This window comes from Cyanistes caeruleus, chromosome Z, assembly GCF_971803275.1.
Source record: "Cyanistes caeruleus chromosome Z, bCyaCae1.hap1.1, whole genome shotgun sequence".
In the NCBI taxonomy this organism is placed as follows: domain Eukaryota; kingdom Metazoa; phylum Chordata; class Aves; order Passeriformes; family Paridae; genus Cyanistes; species Cyanistes caeruleus.
Window position 1 is genome coordinate 31,478,440 of NC_141732.1, and position 13,788 is coordinate 31,492,227.

Genomic DNA, 13,788 nt, shown 5'->3' on the forward strand with positions numbered 1-13,788 from the left:
ATCATCAGCACCAGACCCAGATGCCTCTTGAACACTTCCAGGGATGGTAACTCCACTACTTACCCCAGGCAACCTATTCCAGTGCCTGACAACCCTGCAGTTAATATTTTTTTTCTAATTACTGATCTGAACCTCCTCCCCTATCTCAGTTTAAGGCCATTTCCTTTTGTCCTCTCACTGCAGGTGCAGCGGGACTGACCAATCCCAATGTCCAGTCAGCTTCTGGTTCCAGTTCCAGGAACTTCTCCAGTTAACCAGGACTGCTGATAGATGATTGAGAGGGGCTTGGCAAGTTCTTCCACCGTTCTCTCATTCCTATGGGGTGGATCCCATCAGAGCCCATAAACCTGTGTCTAACTCGCAAAGCAGGTCACTAACCACCTCCTCCTGGATTATGTGGGCTTCACTCAGCTCCCTGTCCCTAACTTCCAGCTCTGGGGGCTGCATATCCTAAGGACAACTGATCTTGGTATTAAAGACTGAGACAAAAAAGGCATTAAGTACATCAGTCTTTTCCTCATCCTTTGTCAATACACCACCCTCTGTATTTAACAAATGATGGTGACTCTCCTTGGCCCTCCTTTTGTTGCCAAGGTATTTATAGAAAGTTTTTTCATTGTCCTTAACTGAAGGCCAAATCAAGTTCTAGCTGAACTTTGGCCATTCTAATCTTCTGCCTGCATGGTCTCATTGCAACCCGATAGTCCTGTGAAACTACCTAGTCCTCCAGAGACAATAGATTTTTTTCCCTAAGTTCCAGCTGAAGTTCTCTGTTTAACCAGGTCAGTCTTATTCCTGGCAACTTGTATTTCTACATGTGGAGACAGTCTGCTTCTGAATATTTAACAGTTCTTTTCTAAAACACATCCAGCCTTCCTGGATTCCTTTGCTCTTCAGGGCTGAGTCCCAAGAGACTCTTGTCAATCAATCTCCTAGACATGCCAAAGTCTGCCTGCTGGAAGACCAAGGTGAAAGCTCTGCTGGTGCTCCTCCTTAATTTACTCAGTATTGAAAACTAACATTCATGGTCACTATGCCCAAGACAGCCCTGACCACTACATAACCCACCAGTCCTTCTCTATTTACAGTCAACCAGTCTAGCAGGGCACCTCCTCTAGTAGGCTCATTTACCAGTTGCGTAAGGAAGCTGTCATCCTTAGATTCACAGACACACTTCAGGAACTTTCTAGACTGCTTTCCCTCTGTCGTGTTGCATTTCCAGCAGACACTTGGCAAGCAGAAGTTGCTCACAAGTATTAAGGCTGGAGACTGTGAGACTTCTGCCAGTGCTTGTAGAATGCCTCATCAGTCTGTTCATCCTGGCTGGGTGGTTTAACAGACTCCCACCACCTGCCTTGCTGATCTTTGCCCTGATCTTCATCCATAGGCACTCAACCTTGTAATCTTCATCATCATCACTTTCAGTACAATCAAAACACTCCCTAATGTACAGAGCTACCCCACCTTCTCTTCTGCTTTGCTTATCCCTTCTGAAGAGTTTATAGACATCTATTGCAGCACTCCAGTCATGAGAGTCATTCCAAGCTTCCATGATGGCAAATACATCATCGCTTTCCTACTGCACAATGGTTTCCAGCTCCTTCTGCTTGTTATCCACGTGCATTGATGGAGGTGCACTCCAGCTCGGCTGTCCATTGCACCAGCTCTGGCACGTCACCCTCATGCTGCATCCATTTGTATGCAGGCACTAATACATATATATCTTATGTATATAAAATAATATATCAATCTAAACAAATATAGCAATCAACCAACCATGTTCCCCAGGAAGGGTGTAAAAGGATAGCAATAAGCACCCATGATGTGTGTTGTGCTTTGATCCTCAGCTCCAGGAGCAGCTACGGAACATCCATCTCTGCACTGGTTGCTATGACCTGCTCTGCAGGAGGATGCAATGGCACATTTGCATCCTACCTCCCAAGTCCTTCAGTTTAAAGCCCATCTCACCAAACTGGCCAGTGTGCTGCCCATGATTCATTTTAGCAAGGGAGACACCCTTCCCCCATAACAGGCTAAAAATAATAAAAACACAACCCACAGTTATAAAAGCCAAAACCTTCTCAATGGCAGCAGTCACCAACCCAGACATTGATCTGCACAGTGTCTGCCTCTGGCTGTCCTGATTTCTCTGAAAAGGTGGACAGATGAGGAGATCACTTGGGCATGGGGATGACCTGGGATGTTTTTCACCTGCTTTGCCATGGCGTTATAGTCTTCCTTGATCCCACCTATATTTTGGCTTGTGGTGTCATTAGTATCCATATGAAGAAGTGATGGGGGTAGTGGTCTGTGACAGGTCAGGGTCAGCAACACCATGGATCCCGTTCCTGGAGGGCAGGATACCACTCACAACTCTATCAGGCTGTCAGATGGACAACTCGGTGCCTCTTAACAGGCAGTCACCCACTACAATTCTGGTTTCTTTTTACAGTAAAGTGCTGCTGGTGAGGTTCTCCTTGTTGCCTTGCTCATGGACTTACAAATCCTTTAAAGCACCATATCTGTTTGTGCATCACACCAGCACAGTAGAACAACCATGTTGTTTTGTTTTCCCTGTGTGTCAATCTCCCCATACTCTTTTGATCTTTTTGCTTCTTTTGACTTGCTGGAAACGCTACTTCTTACATAAAGCAGGGCTCTTTACAACTTACAAAACTCAAATGCCCCCATACATTTCTGAAAGTCTTAAGAAAGACTGAAGGTTTTTCATAGGTCATCAAAAAATTGAGGGATGTTCCCTTTTGTTTTGAAATCAGCCATGTATCCATGAGTCTCTGTGGCTATCAACTTCATTCCTTACATTTTCTTAATTTCCTGTCAGGTGATCTGCTCCTGTGCTGGAGTGAGGATCCAGGTCTAATCTATCCATCATCAAACAGACATACAGCTCAGTGCTAAAAAAGTGAATCATGACATTAATCTTTTGTCTTCTTTGCATATTCCACCTGCGTAACTGCAGAGAGTGTCATGGCCTTCCTCTCGTGACTCACTCTCCAAAGGAACAATTACAACTCCTGTCTGCTCAAAAAGCTGATCACAATCACATGTGAATATATGCTGAGTATCCTGTGCAATGACTACCAGTAAGCTAATGGTTTGCTGGTTTAAAACACAGATATTTTAATGTCATGATGAAGGTCCTAATTTAAATCCTGCTGATACAGAAATTGTTCTTTGCATGATGGAAAAAAAAAAAAAAAAGAAAGATGGATTAAGAATTAAAGTAATTAAATTAGGTGGGGATAAAGGAGGGTAACTAAAAGTCTGAGATGAATGCCACAAACAGCTTATCTCATTTGACAGATGATAATCTTGAATTTTCTTATTTCAATATGCATCACTGTGTCCCTGGAGTAGGTCAATTGCATAGCTTAAAGATGAAACAGAAGAAAAGTCATTATACAGTTGGTCTTTGTTGCCTGTTTTTCTCTAGGCAAGAATCAGAATGCATAAGGTCACAGAAAGACAATGCTGAGGAGCCAGAAAGAACAACCTAGCCTTTTTGTCTGCCATATTAACTGCAGTTCTCAACTGCCCACACTCCTGTCTGTAACATGCAAGGAAAATGACTGCCTAGTTAAACCTTCAGTGATCCAGACACACTTTACCAATTTTACCTCCTATATTTGTGTGGTTTGAAGTCTTGCTTTACTCAAGAGCAGCTGTTAAGTCCTTTGGCAGTTGTGCACAGAAATTTTGATGCACACTTGAAAATCCTTTTACAGGCCACAATCATAATTCATTCTTTTTTAAAAATACATGTGAGGGAAAAAAAGATTGCATTCTCTTCTATCAAAAGCACTGGCACTATCCTATTGCAAACACAGCTTTAAAATGTAACAACCTGGTAAAGTAAGAACTGTTTTCAATTTTGTAGTAACTAGCAAGAAAACAATGTTACCAGAATTCCAACGATGTTGAGAAGTTAGCTGAACCAAACCCTTCCACTCCTACTCCTCCAATGCACCCAAAGCACAGAAATTTGCAAAAGATGCCCTTGGCTGCAAAAGCATCTATCCTGAGCGAAGCCAGTGTGTAATGTTGTCACAGTGTGTTAGTCAAGGAAGTGTCTGTCTCAAAGGCCAATGAAAACAATGTTAGTTTTCCTGGATTTTGTTCTGCAAATAAATAAGTAGATCGCTGCAAAATATTGTACAAAAATACACAACCATGCACCTACATCATCATGATACTACCCTCCCTTCTGCTGTCAAATCAGAAGGAGCAGAAGGAAGGAAAACACTCTTGAGATTATATGGCTTTCTTAGCAAAGAAACTTTCTTTTTAAATGGGAATAACCCCTGGCAATGTTACTCCTCAGTGACATAAATCAGCAGGCAGGTCCACTGTTAGTTCTTAACAAAAGTATTCATATGTTGTCTTGGAGAGAGCTCTAAAGGAACAGGTTACAAATCAGAAAATTGTTGAAAACATTGCAATATTTGAACATCCTTAACAGCTCTCTCTGCTGCTCGATTTCAAGAAATGGGTGACAGCACTAAAACTTGCCATTTAATTGTCAATTTCATCACAAGACCAGTCTTATAATGCAGATATTGTGAAACAGTATGCAAAGCATCTGAATAAAACTCTCCCTGAAATCAGATTACAGAGACCTAATTTCCTGCACTGCATAAACCAGATCCCATGGACTTTAAGCAAATTTACAGTGGCTGTGACTTGGCTGCAATCTGACTCCTCCCCTTTACTGATTACTTCTTCTGCTGCTGCTTAAGAAGAGCAGAAGAGAAATTCTGCAATGCCACAATGCAGAACACTCTTGCTGCCTGTTCCAAGCAAAGGTGGTTTTACTCCAGACAATAATCAACCTGATAAATCCATTAGAAAAGCTCTGTAACTCTTCAAGGCAAAGAGAATACTGACATAAAAAGCTGCAGAATCATGATTATGGATCAGTATAAATCATCTGCCATGGAAGATCCATTTTGACCATAGTAACAAAATTAATTTTGTTGGATAGCTGCATTTGAGGAAGCCTGTATGGAATTTACATATATATGTATGTTCTAAATTAGCTTGTAAAACCACTAGAATACTTCAGAGACCAGAAGCCATAGTGCAGGTGAACAAAATGCAGCCCCTTCTGGGACAGAAAATATAGCAGCCATTTGGCAGTGTAACAGCTTAGGAAGTGAAAAGAGAATTTATTAACCCGTTGAATGAACATAAGGAAAAAGTATGTATGTTTGTACAACACTGGAGCCTTGCCAAGTTATCAAAGGAAGAGCATTCCTCCCTACTTGTTAATAGTCTTGCTCATGTAATACTTACCATGAACCAACAGTTTCTGGGCAATGATATGGTTTTGGCTTTCCATGCTCAGCACGGCTTTTACTTTCCTTAACTCCTGATGTCTCCAGTAAACAAACATTCTGGTTGCCCATTAATTTCACAGGGACACTGGAAGACACATGCTATTCTAAGGGCATGTTCTCCAGAGGGGCTGCAAGAGGCAGCAAAATGAAACATTATCAGAAGTAGCAAGCAGCACAATCTCAGTGATGCATTCAGGACCAGACCTCCTGTCTGCAGGAGGAGATATTCTGGCAGTTAACTGAAAAACACAGGCCCCACATCTGACAAAATTCAGCATGACATTATGCAGCTGTAGTTGACAGGTTAATGTCACAAAAGAAAATTTTGTTCTTAAGATGATTACTGTGCTAAATTAATTTTCAGTCAGCCATTAGAAGAAATAGGCAACTCTAACTCCTCACACTGCAGCCCTTATGTCCTCTAATGCAACATGTTTTCTGACTCTTTGTGCTGACTTAGGAAGCTTGTATGTGCATGAGAATATTCTCAATTAATATCAAGAGATGTTTCATAAAAGGAAAGACATTTCAAATTATTCTGGAAAAGGAACCTGGACTTTAGACTCACAAGTGACAGCACTTTCCAAGAAATTTCAGCTTATATCAGCAGGCACACACGTGCACACACACACACAGATTCACACACAGGGATACAGGGAAGGCTGCAGAAAAGCTATCATAGACGGACAAGTTTTGGATCCAGCATAATTCCAAACCAGGACCAAAAACTATATAAATAAAATTTGAATATTTTGATTGCATATGCCCCATAAGACTTAAGTTTACTGTTAAAGTAAAGGTCAAAGACACTTGGATTTTTAAGGCACTCAAAACCTACAATTGTCTGTGCAAAAGGAGTTACTATCATTTAAACAGATTATTCCAGCATGTCATCAATAGATAAGATCTGACTCTTCAGATAACACAGGAGTCTTTCTGGTACCTGGAAATCAAAGAAAGCTTTGCCATTGATTTAATTGAAAATGAATCTGGAAAATCAATAAGCAAAAGTATCCTACCTCTTAAAAAAAAAAAAAACCAAAAACAAACCTAAGCAGAATAATAATATATTAATGTCATTAGCAAAGGACATTTACAGAAACAATTTCAAAAGATGCAATAACTTGACCTTCACAAATGAGTTTTGTAAAACACATTCAGGGTTAAGTAAAATTTTGAAGAAAAATAACTAAATAAATATCAAATGCTCAACTTCCAAAAGTTTTGGAAGAGAACAAATAGAAGGGATATTTTAAGACATAACTAGCCAAAAATTAGCTGATTTGCTCTATCATCAAGTACAGCTGAAAAAGTGAGGCATCTTGATTTCACTGGAGTAAATTTTATTCTTTTACAGATTAATTACAGGGTTAATACAGCCAGAGTCCTTCCCTAAGCTGGCATCCATCATCCAATTCTAAAGCAAGACAACAGTAAGAAAGTTAATTGTTCCATTCCCTGCAGTAGCACCTCATTAACATGAATGCTTAGATTTTTCTTCAATGGTCAATTTGAGTGGCCACTGAAGCTGGAGTACAATCAATTTCAGTAGTCTCTGGGTTCTCGCTCTTTATTCTTTTAACTCACACACTCATAACACCTTGGTCTACTTGACTCTCTTTGGAAGTTATTCATTTGGCAGTTCAGACATTTTCTGCTATTTCAACTTAGTGCTCAGGTGTATTGCATCACCAAGAATAATTTGGTGCCCTTGGTGTATAAGACTTTTGTAAGCAAAAGTTCCACTCTCAAGATCACAGAAAACTCTTAAAACTTTCCTGCTGCCCTTTACTTAATTGCTTCAGGAAGTCAAGTTTCACCACACTCCTGGAAGTTAATGTTATGTATGGCCTTAGACTGAGATTGTCCATTGACAATGGACCCTGAATCATGTGCTGCTTCTTAGACATTCCCAGAATCCACTGTAAGGCATATCCAAAGAATCTTGAGTTTCTGTCATTCATGCAGTCACATGATCAAATCATTAATAATTTCTGAAAATTTAAAAGCTACTCCAAGCTTTTCCTTTTCCTTTGAGGCCACCAACATTAAAAGTAAACATTAAGAGTTTCATGCTTCTGCTTAAAAAAAAAAAAAAAAAGGAAAGACCCAATTAAAAATGTGGATGACTTTAAAAAGCAAGTGAAATATTAATTGGAAGCTTTGTGGCTATATCTCTTGAAATAACCATGTTAGAAAAAAAGCACTGTGCGGAGCTCCAATGTGGTATGCAGATGATAAGTTTAATAGGTGTCTTTAAGCACCATTAGGTAATTTTACAGCCTGTCCCTGACCATCAAGGGGAAATGGGCCATTAAAGATGCAGTACTAAAAAAGAACCATCTGCCAAAGCCTGCAGAGGTTGGCTGGTTGAATTAGTGGCTGGGAACTGCAGCTGAGAGGCCTCACACTCATGTCTTCGTCTGTCTCAGTCAACGGGAATTAGCAATAGGAAGTTTAAAAAAGAAAGCAGTGTCCACTTCACTCTGCAAAAGGAATTGGAATTTCCTCCAGGAAGACAAACTACTTGCCTTTTTGGGATCATACTCTGACAAATAAATTGTTAGTCAAAACTTAGTCATTGGGTAACAGAATTTGTGGTAGAAGATAGAAGCCATAAATTCCTATTTGGCTGAATAAATCTAGACCAGATGAATATATACATTACAGAGGAGAATGCTGGGATCATATAGCAACCAAGAAGAAAGAAAATATAAACAAGAGGAAGATATTATTTGTTCTATTCTAGAAGAAAATATTATGAAGAAGAAGAAAAAGAAAAGAAAAATAATCTGAAACTAGTAAACCTGATCTTCAATATTCTAGTTTTCATAGTCAGCCATACTACAGTGAAGGCAATTTTCAGTTTTAAATAATTTAAAATTTATCAGTGATTTTATTTATAACCTATATTTCCATCCTATCTTTTTCTCTTTGCCTACAAGACGTATCATTCAAATATATTTACTGAACAAATAAGTGTGCATAAGTAGCTACACTCTGAGAAGTTTTACGAAACAGACTTTGCTTGCCGCACCTTCAGTTACCCATCCCCAGAGCCACTTGCCTGTGTCTCCCAGCAGCTGTTAGCTACACTGTCTCAAGGGGTTTTGGAAGAAAGAGGTTGACATCCACTAGATACAGCAGAGAATATTTTGGCAGGTCAGATTCAGGCTAGTTTGTCATCTAGGGTTGTACCACAAAATGACATTTAAAACATAGTTACATGAATATCAGAAATTGTAACACTTTTTCTAAGTGACTACATTATAAATGTCCATGGACTGGTTAGAGGACTGCAATGATTACTGACAAGGTTATATTGGGAATAACCTGCTGCATGAGAACATTTGAAATGCAAACAGCTCTGCCTTGGGACAGGACAGGAGTCAGTGAAGAGCTTCTGCATCAAGATTAGTGGGCAGACCAACATGGGAACTGTTATGGTGGGAACATGCTATGGCTTGCCCACTCAGGAAAATGTAGGTAAGGACTTGAGTAAACGAGCAGAAGTTTAAGATTCACAGCCTCTAGTCCTCAAGGGAACCCTGAACACTTAAGATCTGCTGGAAGGACAGTAGGACTCAAATAATCTAGTATACGTCTTGAATGCATTGTGACCTACTTGTGACCTACTGGAACATATAGTGCATGAGCCAAGAAGGAAAGGTACTCAGCCAAGTTTAAAACTTGAAAATGGAAGAACTGTTGGGAAATAAAAAAGTTAGGGGCTGTCTTAGCTGCAGTGACTGCAAAGTAGTGGACAGCAGATCCTCAAAGGAGATAGGAAGGCAAAAATCAAGACCACAGCCTTGGATAACACAAAAAGCCATTTCCATCTCTTCAGGGGTCTGCTTGGAAGAATGACAAAGGATAAAATCCCATGTAGAAGAAGGTTCCAGTAGGGCTGGCTAATGTGAAAGGATCACCTGCTGGAGCTCAAGGAAAGTCTGTCCAGACATGAAATCAAGCAGGATAATCTTCCAGGAGGTCTGCATGGAAGCTGAATCTTGGAAGGTATGTGAACAGCAACAATAAAGGATTTTACAAGTATATAAACTGCAAAAGGAGAACAAAGGAAAATATGGGTCTGCTGCTGAATGGTGCATGGGAACTGGTGACAAATGACACAGAAAAGTTAGAGGCTTTCTAGGCTCAGTCTTCACTAATAAGATTGGCCATCAGAAATTCAAGGCCTCTAAGACCAAAGGGAAAGTATGGTGTCCTGGGTTGATTATGATGTTAAATTGTATCCCCATTCGTCCACCTAACCCAGACACAGGTTCTGTATTCTTAAAATTCCATCTGAGAGTAAAAGTGAGTGGAAAAGAAGCACCAAGTCTGTTATCAGACTGTACTTGCTCCCCCCCCGCATCGGGAGTTTTGACTACAGCACAGACAGACAACAAGGCACAGGTCGCCTTGGCTTTTCCAGCTAGCCAAAACAGAGAGATCTTCCTGGACTGTTTTCTTTCCCTTTTCTTTGAAACGGATTGAACCTGCTCTGGGCTGGGGACTCAGGGGAGCGCCGGGAGCTTGCACCCGTGGACTACCGGGAGCCCAGTCTGGGCAGCGGCATTTTGCAGCACCAGAGGGATTGATAACAGAGCAAACATCCACAGGAAAGAGACCCTCTGAATTTTGTCATCTCTTCCGAAGGGCGAGAGGTTTTTTAATTTGATATCATTCATTTTGTGCTGGGTAGTGCTGTGCCTGTGAAATAAACAGTTTTTTTCCACTTCTCTCAGAGAAATCTCTTCCCGAACCGGTTGGGGGGTGGGAGAAAAGGGCCACGTGGGTTTGCTCCCCGGGGGGGGGGAGCCCCACTGGAGGTTTTCTCCCAAATTTGTCCTAAACTAGGACAAATACATTCATTGGCGCCCAGCGCGTGGCACGAGAGAGTGGAAAAACCCTGTACTGATTGTACTGAAGTGGCAATTACTTTGTATTGTGATAAGATAAAGCAGTCCCTAGCCATCCAGCCATGCTGCTTGAATTAATAATGTCTTTTGGGGTGCAGGCCTTCATGTGTTTCTGGTGGCTTTTTTGAGGTTTTAATACCTTTATGGTTCCTTGGCTTATTTTCTTATCCACAACTAGCCCTGGTATTGTCCCTAACACATAGCTTTTACAGTAGCACGGATTAGAATAGCTATTGGGCTGGGCCTAGTGATTATTCAAGTGCTGCAGTCTGTTCCAAATATAAAGGATTCATGGGTATGGTTATGCACCCAGTTTGTTAGAGGAGGAGTAGGGAATGAGGCTTTTCAACCTTTCCTTTCCTTCTTCTCCTCTGAATTGGTTACATCACTATTGGAGGGTGTTCAGTTTCCCCTGAATGTTAAAGAGACCATCTTTCTGGCATTTAATCTGGTAAGTTTCCTCTATACAGTCTTCAGCCTCTCTAGAATGAGGGCTGAGATTTCTAGAGGGACTGATGAGACCCCAGAACCAAGAATGGAAAATCCTGAGTGGGGTGGAGAATGGGAGGATATGGGCCAAATCCTGAAGGAATTTTCTGACCCTGTAGGTTGGGACTTTCCACATGAGCAAATTCTGAATCCAGCTGAGGTAGGGAAATACCTGAAAGAGAAGTGTCAGGATAATTCCAAAGAAAAAAAGATCATTGCAGTAAGCTGGGCCCTGGCATATGCTTATCGCACATTGCTGGATACTGTAGGGCAGCAGACAGGAGAAAGGGGACAGGGAGAGAAATCAACAGTTACCCCAATTACTCAGGCTGCAGCCAACCTCCCAGTTACAAAGGTGGTAGCTAAACCAGGCAGCAAGCCTCAACCCATGGCTGTTGCTACTAGCACAAGGAGTGGAAAGTGCACAGACAAAACCGATCGACCAGTGGATGATGATGAGGGAGAAGGACCCTCAACGCCTCCTGACACAAAACCAAGAGTCAAAGCAACTGGCACAAGATCAGAGGCTAATATTGAGTCCTTTTCCCTGAAAGATCTTCGTGGCCTAAGGAAGGACTACACTCAACGACCTGATGAATCTATAATTAGTTGGTTAGTCCGTCTGTGGGACGCCGCAGGTGAAGCTACAGTTCTGGATGGCACTGAAGCGAGGCATCTGGGATCCCTGTCACACGATCCGGTTATTGACCAGGGGATGATGAGGGGGGCTAACCCTTGCAGTCTCTGGGCACGGGTCCTTGAAAGTGTAGCCCAAAGATACCTGTGTGTAGATGATCTTTACATGCAGCAAACACAATGGAAAACCATTGAACAAGGGATCCAACGACTGAGAGAAATGGCAGTGGCAGAGAGTGTTTTTTCAGACGACATACCAACTAAGAATCCAGACTTGGTGCCATGTACATCCGTGATGTGGCGAAAATTGGTACGACTTGGGCCACAAGAATATGCATCTGCGTTAGCAATGATGAAACGGGATGAAAGGGAGGAGACCGTGCTGGATATGGCGAAGAAGCTTCGAGCATACGCAGATGCCGTGCATGGCCCCACACATGCAAGAATCGCAGCTGTGGAAACACGTCTGCAGAGATTAGAAGATAAGATAGAGGAGAATCACAAGAAACTTAGAGATGAGATTAAAGAGGACCTTCTCCAAATCTCAGCAGTACAGATCAGAGGTCCTGGCACTCAACGCAGGCGTTCCCCAGATCGGGAGAGAAGGTATACCCCACGAGCTGAGCTGTGGTTCTTCCTGCGTAATTGCGGAGAAAACATGAGGAGATGGGATGGGAAATCTACTGCAGCTCTGGCACAACGGGTGCATGAACTGAAGGAGGAGAAGAGTCACAAAGGAAGCTCCACCAAAAGGGAAGCAGCTCAAGTTGCACGTAGCCGAACTGCCAGGTATGATGATGATGACATGTCTGACCCCCTTGAAGGAACATCCAAGACATATACCAAAGGACAGGATAACCAGGCTTAGAGGGGCCCTGCCTCTAGCCAGGTAGAGGCTAGGGAAAATTGTGTTTTTTGGACTGTGTGGATTCGTTGGCCCAGCACATCAGAACCACAACGATATGAGGCTTTGGTTGACACTGGTGCACAGTGTACCCTAATCCCATCAAGACACGTAGGGGCAGAATCTGTTTCTATTGCTGGTGTGACAGGGGGATCGCAGGATTTTACCTTGGTGGAAGCAGATGTGAGCCTGACTGGAAATGAATGGAAGAAGCACCCTATTGTGACAGGCCCAGAGGCCCCATGCATTTTGGGCATAGACTACCTCCGAAGTGGGTATTTCAAAGACCCAAAAGGATTCAGGTGGGCATTTGGAATAGCAGCTGTGGAGACAGAGGGTGTCCAGCAACTGAACACCTTGCCTGGACCGTCTGAGAATCCATCTACAGTAGGACTTCTGAAGGTGAAAGGACAACAAGTACCAATTGCCACCTCAACGGTTCACCGCCGACAATATAGAACAACTCAAGATGCTGTGACCCCCATCCACAAGATGATTAGAGAGCTGGAGAGCCAAGGGGTGGTCAGCAAAACCCACTCACCCTTCAACAGCCCCATCTGGCCTGTGCACAAGTCTGACAGAGAATGGAGACTGACTGTGGACTATTGTGCATTGAATGAAGTGACTCCACCACTGAGCGCTGCCGTGCCGGATATGCTGGAGCTCCAGTACGAGCTGGAGTCCAAGGCAGCGAAGTGGTACGCCACAATTGACATTGCCAATGCATTTTTCTCCATTCCCCTGGCAGCAGAATGCAGGCATCAGTTTGCCTTCACCTGGAGGGGAGTGCAGTACACCTGGAACCGACTGCCCCAGGGGTGGAAGCACAGCCCCACCATCTGCCATGGACTGATCCAGGCTGCCCTGGAAAAGGGTGAGGCTCCAGAACATCTACAGTACATAGATGACATCATTGTGTGGGGGAACACAGCAGCAGAAGTGTTTGAGAAAGGAGAGAAAATCATCCAGATACTCCTGGAAGCTGGTTTTGCCATCAAGAAGAGCAAAGTTAAGGGACCAGCTCGTGAGATTTAGTTCCTGGGGATAAAGTGGCAAGATGGGTGGCATCAGATTCCTACTGATGTCATTAACAAAATTACAGCAATGTCTCCACCAACTAATAAGAAGGAAACACAAGCTTCCTTAGGTGCCATAGGGTTTTGGAGAATGCACATTCCTGAGTACAGCGAGATCGTGAGCCCTCTTTACCTGGTCACTTGGAAGAAGAATAATTTCCACTGGGGCCCTGAGCAGCAACAAGCCTTTGCTCAGATCAAGCAGGAGATTGACCATGCAGTAGCCCTTGGCCCAGTCAGAACAGGACCAGATGTGAAGAACGTGCTCTATTCTGCAGCCGGGAGCCATGGTCTGTCCTGGAGCCTTTGGCAGAAAGTGCCTGGGGAGACTCGAGGCCGACCATTAGGATTTTGGAGTAGAAGCTACAGAGGGTCCGAAGCCCATTACACCCCAACAGAAAAAG

General features: G+C 42.8%; 2 protein-coding genes across 43 annotated transcripts in view; one reads left to right on the forward strand and one right to left on the reverse strand.

Moving 5' to 3' along the window:
- The window catches only part of MOB3B (MOB kinase activator 3B), a 93,605-nt gene that overhangs the window by 21,028 nt on the left and 58,789 nt on the right, over positions 1 to 13,788 (reverse strand). The window lies entirely within an intron of this gene.
- Positions 10,478 to 12,272, forward strand: LOC147648315 (uncharacterized). Its single transcript, XM_086868233.1, has one exon. The coding sequence runs from the start codon at positions 10,767 to 10,769 to the stop codon at positions 12,270 to 12,272; it is 1,506 nt and encodes a 501-aa protein (XP_086724359.1). The 5' UTR covers positions 10,478 to 10,766.